At 38.5% G+C, this 18,438-nt stretch overlaps 1 protein-coding gene across 2 annotated transcripts in view; it reads left to right on the top strand.

Annotated features, from left to right (window-relative positions):
* The window catches only part of DNAH6 (dynein axonemal heavy chain 6), a 285,139-nt gene that overhangs the window by 222,294 nt on the left and 44,407 nt on the right, over positions 1-18,438 (top strand). For both annotated transcript variants that reach the window (XR_005718342.1, XM_040224335.1), the window contains exons 63-65: positions 740-909; positions 8,314-8,504; positions 14,686-14,846. Coding sequence is in view for 1 of the 2 variants with exons in the window: in XM_040224335.1 (XP_040080269.1) it covers positions 740-909; positions 8,314-8,504; positions 14,686-14,846 (522 nt within the window). In the remaining variant the exon portion in view is untranslated. The remainder of the gene's footprint in view (positions 1-739; positions 910-8,313; positions 8,505-14,685; positions 14,847-18,438) is intronic.

Below are 18,438 nucleotides of genomic sequence, written 5' to 3'. Positions count from 1 at the left end.
CACTGGACCACCAAGGAAGTCCCAGCAGTGATAGTTTGATGTATTTTTATGCTATTGCCTGACACATATTGATTTATTTTATTGTATTTTTATTATTGGGTTTGTATTGTAATTAATATAACTTGACCTATTTTGTCCCATTTAATTATGTTTGCCTTGAATTCTAATATAGCCAATGTTACTCATCACTTCTTATCACTTAGGGTTGGGTTTTTTTTTTTTTTTTTTTGCTCACATTTGATTGATAAATCTCTATGCATCCTCTAATTTGTAACTTCTCTGTCATTTGTTTTAACTTCATGTTTTGTAAGTGGTTTGAATTCATTTTCTGATCCAATTTTGAATTCAGTATTTCCTAATTAGGTTGGGTAGAGGGAGAATATATTTACATTTGTGGTAATATAAAAAACTGATAGTAAATGTAGAAATTTTTTCCTTACCATATATACTTATTTAATGGATTTCCCCAATGGCTCAGTGGGTAAAGAATCCACCTGCAACACAGAAGACACAGGAGATGTGGGTTCGATTCCTGGGTCAGCAAGATCCTCTAGGGGAGAAATGGCAACCCACTCCAGTATTCTTGCCTGGAGAATCTCATGGACAGAGGAACCTGGCAGGCTATAGTCCCAAGAGTCACAAAGAGTCAGACACAACTGAGCAACTAAACACACACATTTATTTAATATCACAGTCATAGCAACTGTAATTAAAGCATGTTTTAAAATTGTGTTTCCAGGGTCTTTTGAGACTTATATTAACCCACCTGATCGGGACGCTTATTCTATAATGAAGGAGAGTGATCAACTCATAACAACGGAAAGGGTGCCCACAAGCTATAATTTTTGGCATCCAGAACTAAGTTCTTTCCATAAATTAATCCTTATTAAATGCTGTAAAGAAGAAAAGGTAGGATATTTTTCATTAAAGAACTGTGTTATAATTATTTTTGCTAAAGCTCACCAGCCAGTTATGATTCATGGACTGATTAGATTTGTTTAGAAAGTAACAATGGCCAAATTTGGGAAGTGGTTTGTGACTTTGTGTTGTTAGTAAGAAATGGAGACTTTGTGTTATCAATAGAGAACAATATTTTATACAGGAAATGATGAGAGAAAAAGCTGGAGAGTCATCCAGGGACCTAGAGTAACTTCCTTAATGTTGCCATGGGGAACTTGTGCTTCCTGCCAGGGAGGTCAAGGCTCTGCTGGATGGTGTTAGCAGGGGACTGGTGGGCCTTTCAGAACTTGGCAGCAATGGGAAGGAGGCATTTGAACAGAAAAAAACCATAGTCACCAAGAACAGTTTGAAGATGGCTGACATAATTATGTAAGAAATTATAGCAGCTTGCATAAAATAGAATGAAATAGCACCATTTGCAGCCACATGGATAGACCTAGAGATTATCATATTAAGTGAAGTTAAGTCAGACAGAGAAAGAGAAATATCCTATGATATCACTTATATGTGAAATCTAATTTAAAAAATGATACAAATGAACTTATTTACAAACCAGAAACAGACTCATATATCTTAAAATCAGACATATGATTACCAAAGGAGAAACATGGAGGGAAATAATAAATTAGGAGTTGGATGGAGGAGCCTGGAAGGCTGCAGTCCATGGGGTCCCTAAGAGTCAGACATGACTGAGCGACTTCCCTTTCACTTTTCACTTTCATGCATTGGAGAAGGAAATGGCAACCCACTCCAGTGTTCTTGCCTGGAGAATCCCAGGGACGGGGAAGCCTGGTGGGCTGCCGCCTATGGGGTCACACAGAGTCGGACACGACTGAAGCGACTTAGCAGCAGTAGCAGCAGGGGTTAATATATACCCACTACCATATATAAACTAGATAACAAGGACCTACTGTACAGCACAGGGAACTCTACTCAATATCCTGTAATAACCTATATGAGAAAAGAATGGTGATATATACATATATATGTATATATATATAATTCACTTTGCTGTACACTGGAAGCTAATAAAACATTGTAAATCAAATGTACTTCAATAAAAATTGTTTTAAAATTATGGCAACCTGAATTAAGATAAAGGTAGTAGATTAAAGAGATGGAGGAGGATGTAGAGATGGGGCAACTAGTATGGCTCCTGGTTTTTGTATGGGTGCCAAAGCGGAGCGTGGTATCAACAACTAAGCAAATGTGAAAGGAGAAACATGTCAGATAAAGACGTCACTGAGTCTGCAGTATCTACCAATATCAAACTGTATAGTAGTCTGAGGACCAATTAATATCTGGGTAGAAAACTTTAGAGAGAAATATAGCTTAAAAAATAGAGATTGGGGAATCATTAACACTGAGTTGGAAAGTAAAACCACAGGAGTTGTTAAAATCATAGAGGAATAATAGGTTAAGAGGCCAGAGGGATGGTATGGGGAGGGAGATGGGAGGGGGGGTTCAGGATTGGGAACTCATGTACACCGTGGCGGATTCATGTTGATGTATGGCAAAACCAATACAGTATTGTAAAGTAAAATAAAGTGAAATTTAAAAAATAATAATAAAGTACTAAAAAAAAAAAAAAAAAGAGGACAGATGGGCAAAGGATGAAACCCTGAGGAGCACCAACTTTGAAAAGACAAAGAGAAAGGATGAAGAGCCCTTAAGAAAGAAGAGGCAGAGAGGCAAGAAGAACACCAGGAGAAAGAAATGATGTGGAAACCAAGTAGGCGTAGTGTTTCAATACAGCAAGAATTATCAACAGATTGTAATGAATGGAGGATGTTCTATGAGAAATGTGAGAAAGAAAACGCACTGGAGAAAGTCAAACCATAGTTTGGAGATATTGAGGCTGCTGCTGCTGCTGCTGCTGCTGCTGCTGCTAAGTCGCTTCAGTCGTGTCCGACTCTGTGCGACCCCATAGATGGCAGCCCACCAGGCTTCCCTGTCCCTGGGATTCTCCAGGCAAGAACAGTGGAGTGGGTTGCCATTTCCTTCTCCAATGCAGGAAAGTGAAAAGTGAAAGGGAAGTTGCTCAGTCGTGTCCGACTAGTAGCGACCCCATGGACTGCAGCCTCCCAGGCTCCTCCGTCCATGGGATTTTCCAGGCAAGAGTACTGGAGTGGGGTGCCATTGCCTTCTCTGGATATTGAGGCTATACTGTAGGATTTTCTACCATCTCTTTAGGAAAACAGAAAGGCTGTGGGGTTGGCCTGGGCTACCGATAATTGCAATAGATGAATGGAAGATAGAAGGTCATTGAGACTGTTGGTAAAAGTAGTTCTATAAAGCGGAAGAGCTCTAAGAAAAAGCTTATAGACTGGGAGAAGAGGGAAAACCTTGAAAGTTTCTTCGGAAGCAAATGTAGTTGGACTAGGAATGTAGAACAGTTAGAAGGACAGGAGAGGTTGTGATCAAAGTTGAGCTTAAAACTTCTAATGAGAAGTTCCAAGTGGTGACCATGTCCTGAGGGTGGCCATAGGTATGGGGGAGTGACTGAGAAAGTGATGAGATGCTGTGCACTAGAGTTTGAGGTCAAGTTACTGTGCAGTTAGGATGTGGGAGGTCCTTCTGGCCCCTGAACCTGGGTTGTGTCACCCCAGATGATGACAAGACAATGCCTGAGACACAGTTGATAAATCACTGGAAAAGATATAAATGGAGAGGAAGCTATAAGCGAGGTAGCAAGTCCTCAATGGATATGGGACAGTGGCTACCAGGTCGGATACTGACAAAGATGAAAGGATGATTAAACAGCAGTAGTCCCAAAGAAGGAGTTTTAAAGATTGAGACATAGGCTAGAAAATTCTAGACTATGGGAAATTTTTGTTGTTTTTGTTTCAGGTTCTGTGTCTCTGTGTATGAGCTAAAGTTCTTAAGGTTGCAACAATATAGAACAAATTTAATAAATTCAAGACTAAAATGGATATAGTAAAAGGATACTGGGGTAGCTCATTAAATTTGAGGAAAAGCCAGTTAATCACACTTCAGGAGGAGCAGCTCACTGGGCAACTCACTGAACATAACTATAGTATTGCCATTGATAGCACTCAACTCTCAATGAAATTGTTCCTCTAGTTTCAAATTCTCAAGAGAGAGATTCTGATTGGTCCAGCTCAACTTAAGTTTTGTTCCTCATCCAATCAGCTACAGATAGGAAAATTGCATCATGCAGTAGAAATATGACTACACAAGAGTTCTAGGGAAGAGAACAGATGCTGGTGGGCTACACCCATGCAAGATTCCACCTGCTATGGGGCCTTGTCTCACAGCCAATATTCCCATTTCTCTGGTCCAGAGAAGATCAGCCTCAGGAAAAGACCTAAGACTCACTTTCGATCATTTGAAGACCAGTACCTGTCCCTCAGCTTCTGTCCATAAAACATTTAACAAATACCTTGGTGAGTAATTGTTGTATTCCAGGCACTGAGGATACAATTGTGAAAAAGAAAAATTCTTTTTTTCTTATGAAAAATAAAAATTACTCCCAAAGGCTTGTATTCTAGTGGGAGAGAGAAGGGACAGAAAGAATAAAATACTTTCTGCTTGCAAAAAGTTCTAAGAAGGACATGAAAGGGAATTTTCAATAAAAGTAGTAGAGTGGAAACTAGAGTAGGAAGCCAAAGAGGATCTCTTTGAAGAGGTGATAGTCTCAACTCATATAAATCGTTTCCTGTATCATACCAACATCCTGTGGGGGCAGACTGGAGGGTGTCAGGCAACAGCAGGGAGACCTGGAACAGTGTCCCTGGGTGGGGAAGCCTAGCAGAGACTCAAGGGCAGACCAGTTGGGGAAGGAAGAGGGTTCCAGAGGAGAAGGACCAGGAATAGCTCAGAGCCAGGCCTGCAAGCTGCGGTTAGAGTGATTGCTCACCAGAACAAAAAAGAAACAAATAGAATGAGAAATGGAGCCCAGCCCTGCACCAGAAGTGGGCGGAGTCACTCCCCCTCAGGCAGCACCTAGGCTTGGAGAGGGAAGGAGCATCCTACCCCTCCCAGTCATGAAATCCAGGTCAGCCTGAGGACAAGGATTTTTTGTTTGTTTGTTTTCAATTAATTTTTTAGTGGAGTATGGTTGATTTACAGTGTTGAGAGGTGTTGTGTTTTTTGTTTTGTTTTTTTTTGTCTCTTGGACCCTTTGGAGAATATGATGCAAACTGCAAGCCTTCTTAGAAAATACACAAATGCTCTTCCACGTATGATTATGTAATTCTAGTTAAAAATCTCAATCTTGGGAAATGAAGTGTGTTCTCTCTCACACACAGACACATTTATTTTTTACGTTTAATTTTTATTTTTACCTTTTTACCCTCTGCATCCATTTTCCCCTCTCTGGCAAACAACAGTGTATGCTCTGTATTCAGAAGTTTGTTGTTGTTGCTATTTTTAAAATTTATTTTTAATTGGAGGGTAATTGTTTTACAGTGTTGTGTTGGCTTCTGCCACACAGCAACACAACTCAGGCATAAGTTTCCATATGTCTCCCCTGCAGAAGTTCCCTCCTACCCCCTACCCCATCCCACTCCTCCAGGTTGTCGCAGAACACAGTGTTGAGCTCTCTGTGATATATAGCGATCTCCCATTAGCTATCCGTTTGACACATGGCCATGTATATGATTCAGTGCTACTTTCTCAATTCATCCAACCCTCTCCTTCCCCTTCGTTGTCCGAAGTCTGTTTTCTATGTCTGTGTCTCTATTCCTGCCTTGCAAATAGGTTCATCAGTACCATCTTTCTAGATTCCATCAGTTCAGTTCAGTTCAGTAGATTCCATATATATGTGTTAATATACAATATTCATTTTTCTTTTTCTGACTTATTTCATCCTGTGTAACAGACTCTAGGTTCATCCAACTCACTAGCACTAATTCAAATGCATTCTTTTTTATGGCTGAGTAATATTCTGTGTATATATGTACCATCACTTCTTTATCCAGTCATCTGTTGATAGATATCTAGGTTGCTTTCATGTGCTGGCTACTGTAAATAGTGCTGCAGTGAACACCAAGGTGCGTGTATCTTTTCAAATGATGGTTTTCTCAGGGTGTATGCCTACTGCTGGGATTCTTGGGTCACGTGGTAGTTCTATTCCCAGTTTTTTAAGGACTCTCCATAATGTTCTTAGTGGCTGTATCAATTTACATCCCCACCAACAGTGCGACAGGGTTTGCTTTTCTCCATATCCTCTCCAGCATTTTTTTTTTTGTAGGTTTTTTGTTGGTGGCCATTCTGACCTGCGTAAGGTGATACCTCATTGTGGTTTTGATTAGCATTTCTCTAATAATGGATGGCATCACGGACTCGATGGACATGAGTCTGAGTGAACTCCGGGAGTTAGTGATGGACAGGGAGGCCTGGCGTGCTGTGATTTATGGGGTCACAAAGAGTCGGACACGACTGAGCGACTGAACTGAACTGAACTGAATAATGAGTGATATTGAGCATCTTATCTTATGTTTGTTGACCATTTGTATGTCTTCTTTGGAGAAATGCCTGTTCAGGACTTTCAACCACTTTTTGATTGGGTTGTTTGTTTTTCTGATATTGAGCTGCATGAGCTGCTTGTATATTTTGGAAATTAGTCTTTTGTCAATTGTTTCCCTTGCATTTATTTTCTCCCATTCTGAGGACTGTCTTTTCATTTTGTTTATAGTTTCCTTTGCTATGCAAAACTTTTAAGTTTAATTAGGTCCCAATTCAGAGAAGGCAATGGCACCCCACTCCAGTACTCTTGCCTGGAAAATCCCATGGATGGAGGAGCCTGGTAGGCTGCAATCCTTGGTGTCACGAAGAGTTGAACATGACTGAGCGACTTCCCTTTCACTTTTCACTTTCATGCATTGGAGAAGGAAATGGAAACCCACTCCAGTGTTCTTGCCTGGAGAATCCCAGGGATGGGGGAGCCTGCTGGGCTGCCGTCTACGGGGTAGCACAGAGTTGGACACGACTGAAGCGACTTAGCAGCAGCAGCAGGTCCCAATTGTTTATTTTTGTTTTTATTTCCATTATTGAAGGAGTTGGGTCAAAAAAGATATTGCTGTGATTTATGTCAAAGAGTATTTTTTCTTGTTGTTGCTATTTTTAAGATTCCACATATGAAAGATAATATGTTTGTTTATTTTCGGTCTGACTTATTCCACTTAGTATAATGCCCTCAAGGCCCATTCATGTTGTTGCAAATGGCAAGACTTCATTCTTTTTTATGACTGAATAATATTCCTGTATGTGTACGTATCACATTTTCTTTATTTATCCATTGATAGACACAGGTTGTTTTCATGTCCTGGCTATTGTAAATAGTGCTGCAGTGAACACGGGGGTGCATGTATTTTTTTCAAGTTATTGCTTTCATTTTCTTAAGATAAATACCCAGAATTGTGAGTGCTGGATTATATGGTAGTTCTGGTTTTAATTTTTTGTGAAATATAAATACTGTTTTTCATAGTGGAGGCATCAATTTACATTCCTAGCAATGATGCCTAAGGGCTCCCTTTTCTCCAGATCTTCACCAACATTTATTCTTTGTCTCTTTGATAATAGTCATTTTAACAGGTATAAAATGATATCTCATTGTGATTTTGATTTACATTTCCCTGATGATTAATGATGCTAAGCAGACAGATATATGTCTTTTCTGGAAAAGTGCCTATTCAGATCTTCTGCCTGTTTTTTAATTGGATTGTTTGAGATTTTTTTGCTATTGAGTTGCATGAATTTCTTATATATTTTTGGATTTTAACACCTTACTAGATGTATAGCTTGAAGATACCTTCTCCCATTCCATAGGTTGTCTTCTTATTTTGTTGGTTGGTTCTTTTGCTGCACAAGAGCTTTTTCATTTTGTATAGTCCCACTTGCTTATTTTTGCCTTTGTTGTTTGTGCTTTTGCTGTCATATCCAAAATCTCATTGCCAAAAGCTACATCAAAGAGCCTTTCCCCTTTGTTTTCTTCTAGGAGTTTTATGGTTTGGGGTCTTATGTTTAAATTTTTAATTCATTTTGAGTTGATTTTTATGAGTGGTGTAAGCAGGAATGTAAATTGGTATAGCCACTACAGGAAACAGAATGGGAAAGCATAGTCTCTTCAATAAATTGTGTTGGGCAAATAGGATATTCAGATGCAGAAAAATGAAAATGAACCCATATCTTGGGTCAAACTCATGTTGTTCAAGGGTTGACTGTATAAGATCATATCATTTGCAAATAAGGACATTTTTAATTCTTCCTTTCTGATTTGGATGCCTTACTTCTTTGTCTTGCCTAATGGCTCTGGTTAGAGCTTCTGATACTATGTTGAAATGGACCTTCATCCAGTAGCCTTTTAATGTTTTTTCTTTCAACTTTCAGGTGGTTTTTGCTCTTACAGACTTTGTCATAGAAAATCTTGGGAAAGCCTTTATAGAGACACCACCTGTGGACCTGCCCACTCTGTATCAAGACATGTCATACAACACTCCCCTGGTATTTATCTTAAGCACAGGCTCAGATCCCATGGGTGCATTTCAGAGGTTTGCCCGGGAGAGTGGATATTCAGAAAGGTAAGGTCACATTGCTCAGTTTTAATAATTCATATGAACATCGCCTAGTTAAAATTGGCTTTTTTTTCCCTTCCCTCTATGGAATGTGAATTCCCAATTCAGGTATCCCTTACTAATTAAGTTAAAATATTTAATAGTTAGCTATGCATGTGATTAAAGTGGTAGTAAATTCATAAAAGCAGATGTAAATTTCATTTGAGCAAAGTGGAGATTGTTTAAATATTGAGTCATAATTAAATAATAATTAAAACATTTGCTATTTAAGACATTATTTTAATGTAACTATAAAGGACTTTAGTTTATGCCTTATGCTCAAATGTACAAAAAAATCCCATAGTTCTTTAGGTTGTGTTATTAATCTCTTCTTTCTCCTGAGCCTCTATTCTGCTGAGTAAGAAAAAGAGGGGGAAGTTTAAACTTGTGAATTTACAATATTATATTTTCTTCAGACTTAAATTTCTCCAGAGTAAGCTGTTTTGACTCCTTTCTCATAAAAACTCAGTCTTCCTGACTCCTTCTTTCCCAAGTCCTCCCCAGGATGGTGTTCTGATGGGTACACAAGACCATGGGATAGCAGGGGAGAGTAGGGGTCTCATATCTAGGAGGTAATCTCCAGCTATGACAGGCCCTTGCATGGAGATTACAAGACAATAAATTCCATCTGTTCTTTGAAGTTCAAAGAGTTGGACACAACTGAGCGACTAAACAGCAACAATCTTTATTAGTCAAGCTTCTCTAGAGAAACAGATATATATGGATATATATATACACACACACATATAATATAAATTATATATATTATGCAAATAACATATATATATCACCCTATTGTTGTTGTTGTTCAGTTGCTCCATCATGTCCAACTATTTACAGCCCAATGGACTGCAGCATGCCAGGCTTCTGTGTCCTTCATTATCTCCTGGAGTTTGCTCAGACTCATATCTATTCAGTCAATGATGTTATCCAATCATTTCATCCTCTGATATCCCCTTCTCCTCCTGCCCTCAATCTTTCCCAGCATCAGGGTCTTTTCCAATGAGTCAGCTCTTCGCATAGGGTATCCAAATATTGGAGCTTCAGCTTCAGCATCAGTCCTTCCAATGAATATTCAGGGTTGATTTACTTTAGGGTTGGCTGGTTTACTCTCCTTGCAGTCCAAGGAACTCTCAAGAGTCTTCTCCAGAACCCAGTTCGAAAGCATCAATTCTTTGGCACTCAGCCTTCTTTATGGTCCAACTCTCACACCTGTACATGACTACTGGAAAAACCGTGGCCTTGAATATATTATGCTATATATGTGTGTATATATATTATACATAAAATGAGATATTTGCTGACATGATTATGGAGGCTAATCTCCAAAATCTGCAGTCAGCAAGAGAGAAACACAGGAAAGTCAATGTGTAATTCTAGTCCAAGTCCAAAGGTCTGAAAACCAGAAGTAATAATGATACAAGTCCCAATCTGAAAGCCAGCAGACTCAAGACCCAAGAAAACTCAGTGTTTTCATTTGAATTCAAAAGCAAAGAAATACAATGACCCAGCTCAGTCAGGCTGAAGAAACTCCCTCTTCCTCAACCTTTTCATTCTGTTCAAGTCTTCACTTGATTGGGTGGGCCCCATCTACACTAAGGAGGAAAATCTGCTTTACTCAGTCTGATGATTCAAATATTAATCTCACCCAGAAACATCCCCACAGACTCATTCAGAATGATGTCTGACTTAATGTCTGGGCACCGTGTGACCCAGTCCAACCTCACTAGTAATTAGGAAACAATAAGTTAAAACCATTAAGAAGATATTTCATACTCATCAAATTAGCAAAATCGTGCCAAAGATAGGGAGCTATAGAAATATTCATATTGCAAGTGGGAGTGAAAAATTAGTTTAAATCATTTTGAAGAGAAATTAGCAGTATATCAGAGTTGCAGAGAGCATACCCCATATCCCAACAACTCACTACTGAATTTGCATGTTCAAAGTCAGTCATGGATGGGCAAAGAGCCATATTCAGGAACATTCATAGAAACATGTTTATAATAACAACAACAAAAAAACCTGGAAACAACCAAAATGTCCATTTTAAAAAACTATATAAATTGTGGCATATTCATATAATTGAATATAATACACTATAGCCATGAAAATAAATAAATTAGGACTATGTTTATTAATATGGATGGGTCACACAAACTGCTGCTGCTGCTAAGTTGCTTCAGTCGTGTCTGACTCTGTGCGACCCCATAAACGGCAGCCCACCAGGCTCCCCCGTCCCTGGGATTCTCCAGGCAAGAACACTGGAGTGGGTTGCCATTTCCTTCTCCAATCATGAAAGTGAAACTGAAAGTGAAGTCACTGAGTCGTGTCCAACTCTCAGCGACCCCATGGACTGCAGCCCACTAGGCTACTCCATCCATGGGATTTTCCAGGCAAGAGTACTGGAGTGGGGTGCCATTGCTTTCTCTGCACACAAACTAATATTGGGCAAAATAAATTAAGTTGCAGAAAAATTATATAATATTGGAGAAATTTGATAAATCATATAAAATTATTAAACAGATATATATTATATACTGCTTATGAATTCACACTTTTGCAATAATAGTATAAAGAAAAATACAAAAGTTATACCAAGTCCAGGAGAGCAGTGACCTTGTAGAAGGTGAAGTTTGGGTAATAAGAAAAATGAACACGGAGGGGCATAATGCAAGCTCAGATCATATGTTTTACTTCTGAAGCTGGGTATGGGTACATACACACTTATATTAACTTTATAACTTTTGTTATAAAGGTTATAAAGGTGTTATAAAGGTAAAATACTTGGCTGATGAAATTAATAGTGAAATGAAGAGCCTTAATCTTTATACTCAACAAATAAAACAAATGCAAGATCTTCAAATACATATGCAGCATTTATAAAATTAATGATTTTCTAAGAGACGCGTATTTCAAAAAGAATAAAACTTATTCCCTGAACACAATAAGTCTTATAAATCTTAAAAGTTAATATTTTTAATATTTGGAAAGCAAAAAAATGTTCTTATGAACAGCTTGTTTGTTAAAGGGAAATCATACCAGAAATTTTCCAATAAATGGACAATGACAAAACAATATAATCTATCAAAAACCAGGAGGGGTTAGTAATAAGACACTTAGTGTAAATTTATACATATGTAATGACTTCTGGTTCCAGAAATGTCAGACTAAGAACTCAGGCTGATATTCCCACTAAGAAAAATTGGGCATTCTAAAACTTAGTTGTTAAGCTGTAAGAGAAGGAAAAAATAATAAGCTAAGAACAGAAACTAGTGACAGAAAACATTCATTCAATAGACAAGATTTAAAAGAACAGAGTTGCTTTTTTTGAAAAATTTAATAAAATATAAATCTCTCTTGAAACTAATACAGAGAGAAAGAAACAGAGAAATTCAAAAAACTTATATCATGAATGAGTAAGAGAATATCACTATAGACCTGCAGACATTAAAATAATCATAAAAGCATATTATTTAAAAATAAAACTTTGCTAATGAATTTGAAAATGTTGATAAACAGGAAAATCCCTCCAAAGCACACCTTTAAAAAACTAATAAGAATAATTAGAATATCTAAATAGTTTAAGAATTTTTTATTGAATTCATTATTAAAAAACCTTCCCAGAATTCTGGGTTTATTTCAGTAATATAAGCATTAAAATACTGAAAATAAATTAATTTAATTCACCACATTGAAAGAGTAATGGCAAAATATCCTTAAAGAAGAAAACTATTAATTCAACATATGCAGAAAAAGCATCTGTTAAAATTCGACATGAATTCATGGTGGGAAATGTCCTAATAAACCAAGAATCTAGAAATCATGTCTTAAAAAGAGAAAAACAGAAATAGGACATTCTTCTACTCAGACAAAATGTATCTTAATTTTTAGTGGATTTAGCAAGGTTACTGGACTTAAAATAGATTGCATTAATGCATACTAGCAACAGAAACTCTCATTCATTGTTGGTGAGAATACAAAATGGTACAGCCACTTTGGAAGACAGTTTCGTGTTTCATATGATCAGCCATCTGGCATTTACCCAAAGGAGTTAAGAACTTGTGTTCACCCAAGAACCTACGTTATACTAGAGCCTACATTAAATGCATAGCAGCTTTATTCATAATTGCCAAAATTTGGAAGCAACCAAGATGTCCTTCATTAGATGAATGGATGAATAAACTGTAGTGTATCCATACAATGGATACTGTGCTGTGCTTTCTGTACTTAGTTGCTCAGTCAAGTCCGACTCTTTGCTACCTCATGGACTATAGCCCACCAGGCTCCTCTGTCCATGCGGATTCTCCAAGCAAGAGTACTGGAGTGGGTTGCCATGCTCTCCTCCAGGGACTCATCCCAACCCAGGGATTGAAGCCAAGTCTCCTGCATTGCAGGTGGATTCTTTTACCATCTGAGCCACCAGGGAAGCCCAAGAATACAAGAGTGGGTAGCCTATCCCTTCTTCTGGTGAACTTTCTGACCCAGGATTTGAACCAGGGTCTACTACATTGCAGGTGTATTCTTTACCAGCTGAGCTACCTGGGAAGCCCACAATGGATACTATTCAGTGCTAAAAAGAAATGAGCCTATCAAGCCATGAAAAGACATGCAAGAACTTTAAATGCATATTACTAAGTGAAAGAGGCCAATCTGAAAAGGCTATATATACTGGATGGTTCCAAGTATATGACATTCTGGAAAAGGCAAAACTATGAAGACAATAAAAAGAATAATAATCACAAAGAGTTTATATCCAATGTAAAGAACTCTTAGAAATCAATAAGAAAAAAGACAGGTGAACCAGTAGGAAAAAAAGGGGAGAGAAGAATATAAAAGCAAATATCCAAATGCCCAATAAATAAACCTATGAACATGGGAAATAATTTAAAACTTCAATGAGATACCATTCTATATCAGGTGTTGGCAAAGTTGTGGAAAAATAAGTGCTCTCACCCATTGCTGGTACATGTGTGGAATGATGTCATCACCCTGAAAAACAGTTTTTTATTATAAAAAAATTAAGCATACACATGCTCTGTCAAACAGCAGTTCCATTCCTAGGAATATACACATATATACATACAAGGGATATATACATACAAGATGGAGTGCACATGTATGCGAGAATGGCTATTGCAGCATAGTTTGTAATAGCCAAGAACAAGAAGTAACTCAAATGTCCAGCAAGAGCAGAATGGATGGATAAACTGTGATATAAGCATACAGTAGAATATTGTACAGCAATGAAAATGAATGACACACAGTAATATGAATTAATCTGAAGAAATAATGTTGATTGAAATAGACCAAATATAAATATACACTTTATGATTCCATTTATATAAGTTCAAAAACAAGAAAAATTAATCTATGGTGTTAGAATTCAAAGTAATTGTTGCCTTTGAGACAAAGGGAGGATACTAATTGACAGGGTACTAGTAATGTTCTCTCTTTTTTTTTTTTTTTTGCCCTGGGTGGTGGTTCTTCTGTACACCCTCTTTGAGAGAATCCATCAAGCTAAACACTAATGATTTGTGTACTTTTGTATATATGTTGAGACCCCATGGACTGTAGCCTACCAGGCTCCTCTGTCCATGGGATTTTCCAGGCAATAGTCCTCGAGTGGATAGCCATTTCCTTCTCCAGGGGATCTTCCCAACCCAGGGATTGAACCCAGATCTCCCGCATTGTAGACAGACGCTTTACCATCTGAGCCACCAGGGAAGTCCTGTATATATGTTAGACTTTGGGTTTTCAGAAGCTTTTTAAAAACTGACCTATAGCATTAGAAGTCAGGACAAAGGGTACCTTTGGGATGGAGGAAGGGAAGATGATTGGAATAGAAAGGAGATAGGAGAGATGTCTCTGGGGTGTTAGGGAAGTTCTCTTCTCAAGCACAGATGTTTTTTTCCTCTATGCACTTTTATTCATATATTTGTATACACAGAACTATATTTGTCTTATTCACTTTTGCGTGTTATAGTTTAAAAAACCAAGAAAATAAGAAAAAATATCTTTACATCTATCAGAATGAGAATTTTGAAATGTATTCATATTCTAGAAGCCTACCATATTTACATTTCTTAATAGTTGCATTACTTAAAAGTAATATGAAACAGCATTTCATTGTTGTTTTTGAATTCAGGGTGCAGTCAATTTCTCTGGGACAAGGACAAGGACCTATTGCTGAAAGAATGATCAAAGATGCAATGAAATCAGGAAACTGGGTGTTTCTGCAAAACTGCCACCTTGCTGTTTCTTGGATGTTGGCAATGGAGGAGCTAATTAAAAGCTTCACAGATTCAAGTATGTTGAGCATATAGCATTTATATAATAATACCATTTTTCTGTGGCCTTTCTTGTTGAATCCAATCCTTATAACAATTATTATTGGCATTGTTTATACTATATTAAAAGGAAAAATTTGAGATCTAGAGGGGTTTAGTTAGGTTACACGACCCTGATTCAAATAAAAATGTTCAGACTCCAAGTTGAGGGTACAATGAACTGGGTCATTTTTGTTTCCTGTTACCTTCTATGAGAGACCATTTGAATTCAAAATAAATAACATCTAGGCATGATGTTAATTCTAAAAAGAAATAGAAAATGGACTTAGGACAAAATTATATTTTTCACTACAGAATGAGAGACGTACAGGAACAGAGTTCAAGTTAACACCAATTCTCATGGTGGTGTTTTACCACTTTTTATCCTCTATAACCCACATGACAATTAACCTTCACATGTGTCTCAGAGACACACACACCCCCATGGGTGTGCCCAACATAAGTCATAATTGCCACCACTAACTATACTATTACTGCCTTCTTTCCCACTCAGGTAAGTATAATGGACTGCAAAGAGAGAAGAAGTGGAGTTGGAATTAGGAACTGTATGATAGGTAATAAGCTGTGTGGGGCAAACTTCCTCACTGTCCCAGGAGATCATGGAAGAGAACTGCCCACCTGGGATATCCAGGGCCTTTTCTCTGGTGTCCTCCTTTGTGTCCTGACAGAGGGCTTTCTAGAAAGGTGAGAACTGTGCAGATGACTTTCCTTATCGTTGCCTGTTAAGATGAAGACCTTCTCCTTTACAGAGCAGCCAACCTGCACTGGTCACCAAGCCACCAACAGGGCTTAGCAGCCTTCCCCAAAGATCCCTCACTCCCTGATTGCCCCATGCCCTGCCTTCTACAGACTGCTTCCATCAAGGACAGAGTCTGTCGCATCTGCCACCCAGAATCTCCACTCTTTCCACTCTTTGCAATATGAACAAGAGATGGCTTGCTTCCTGTGGGGTCTGTGACTGACTTCTATTTAAATAAGTAAAGAAAAATGATATGGTGTTTACTGCTTGAATCATCAGATTCCTTATCCTGATGATTAGGATTATGATTAAGAAAAAATGCTAGAGAAAGCATCTAAAAAGCAGTTTGCTGCAGAGGTACTATGGGAGCCTTCTGAATAAGGACCAGTCATTCACCTTCACAGTGACCTTGCCAGACCTACAAGGAGGCTGGATGGGCCACGGCAGCCAGAGAAGTTGTTGATGAAGTTTAAGTGCTTAAGTAGACAGAAAAATCCTCTTCTGGTCCTTGTTACAACTGTTTACTAACATAACCATTTGGGTTCTAACGTTTAACCTGAACCAGTATAAAATAAAATACATTCAGGGAGGGACTTCCCTGGTGGTCCAGTGGCTGAGACTCCATGCTCCCAATGCAGGGAGCCCAGGTTAGATCCCTGGTCAGGGAACTAGATCCCACATGCCACAACTAAGACCAGGAGCAACCAAATAAATAAATAATTTTTTAAAATTACATTCAGGTAAGAAGTTGAAAAGAGAAAGTGAATGAAAGAAAAAAGAGAGAAAGAATTTCTGGACTTGAAATTCTAAGATCTGAGTAGAGTTTGGCCCCCACCACTGCCTGACTATATATATATCACCCCTCATCTCTGGGCCTCTGCTTCCTCAGAAATAAAGTGACTACACAGCCCCATTGCTACAAGTCCATACTAAGATGATTTCTATTCTATTCCAATTCTAAACTTCTATGATGTCTATAAATGTTAAGATCCTCAATGCTTTTGCAGTCATGAGAGAAAAAAAGGATTTTTAAGATGCTTCTCTAAACCTGGCCTTTTTCACTCTTCAGTTTGTGTGTGGGGGGGGGGGGAGGTTAATGAAAGCATTAGCCCTAAGATTTTATGATATCTGACTTCTGTGCTAATCAGTCAGTCAGTTCAGTCGCTCAGTAGTGTCCAACTCTTTGCAACCCCATGGACTGCAGCACACCAGGCTTCCCTGTCCATCACCAACTCCCAGAGCTTGCTCAAATCATGTCTTTCAAGTCAGTGATGCCATCCAACCATCTCATCCTCTGTCGTCCCCTTCTCCTCCTGCCTTCAGTCTTTCCCAGTATCAGGGTCTTTTCTAATGAGTCAGTTCTTCACATCAAGTGGTCAAAGTATTGGAGCTTCAGCTTTAGCATCAGTCCTTCCAATGAATATTCGAGTCTGATTTCCTTTACAATTGACTGGTTTGACATCATTGAGTCCAAGGGACTCTCAAGACTCTTCTCCAACACCACAGTTCAAAAGCATCAATTCTTTGGTGCTCAGCTTTCTTTATGGCCCAACTTTTGTATCCATACATGATTACTGAAAAACTTTTTACCATAGAAACAACTTTAATGTTGCTCTGGAATTGCATTGGGTTGGTCAAAAAGTTTGTTTGGGTTCTTCCCTTGAACTTTTTGGCCCACCAAAAGGTAGACTAACTTTACTAGAACAATACTAGAACTAACTTAATCTTGGCTATTTAATGTAGCTCATTAGTTTAGACTACTAAACCAAGAAGCAGAAATACAACTTTAATCTGCAGCCATTCATTTAATAAATATTCGAAAACCTACTGTGTACCACACACTGTTCTAGCTACTTAGGGCATGTTGGTGAACAAAGCAACCACAGTCATCTGCCCTCCTCAAGCTTACATGCTAGCGAGTGGAGACAGACAAACCACATAAACAAACCACATAACAAATAAGTAATGTATATGGTATGATAGAATGTGGTCAGTGCTTTGGGAAAAATTAAAAGTAAAGTAAGGAGGAACAGGAAGGTCAGGGTGGAATGGGAGTAAGGAGGAAGGGTGGAGAGCAGTTTTAAATGGGGTGGTCTGGGTAGACCTCTTTGAGAAGTTGGCATTTGACCAACACTTGAGAAAAGAAAGGGAGTCGAAAGGAAGAGCATTCTAGGTAAAAGGAACAGCTACTGCCTGGGGGCTCCCCCTAAGGAGGTAGGGGGAGCATGCCAGAGGAACACCATCACTTGTGCTTAGAGACCAGTGCTGAGAAAGGCCTCCTTGGATGATGCCTGTGTCTTCCTGTGACAGGAACAGTGGTTTTCCCAGTTCTGCTCTGGCCTTTTGAAACTGGAATGCAGCTTGTTCTTTCTTAGGTTCTCTGTCCACAACTCAAAAAGGAAGCATATTGACTTCTTGATGCTGCCTGTGAGGTCTCTCCATTTCCCTGCTCACTGAGTTCCCTTTGCTTCTTCTCTGAAGAAGGAACACATTCTTTTATTCTCCATAAGGCTTTCTGACCATTTTCATGGAATTTTCCCTAAGTTGAATGGCTAACAACAAACAAAAATTAAAACTTCACAAGCATAAAGATAGTAACTGTCCTTTTTTTCGTTTGAAAAATTACCAATTTCAGAGGAATGATCCTTAACATTTCTATCAAGAATTGAAAATTAACATTCTTGGACTTCCCTGGTGGTCCAGTGGTTAAGAGTCTGCCTGCCAATGCAGGGGACACAAGTTCAATCCATGGTCTGGGAAGATTTCACATACCTCATGGCAACTGGACCTGTGCACCACAACGATTGAAGCC

Source organism: Oryx dammah, unplaced genomic scaffold, assembly GCF_014754425.2.
Source record: "Oryx dammah isolate SB20612 unplaced genomic scaffold, SCBI_Odam_1.1 HiC_scaffold_25, whole genome shotgun sequence".
NCBI lineage: Eukaryota > Metazoa > Chordata > Mammalia > Artiodactyla > Bovidae > Oryx > Oryx dammah.
Note: the sequence above shows the minus strand (reverse complement) of the source record. Positions and strands in the feature narration are given on the sequence as shown.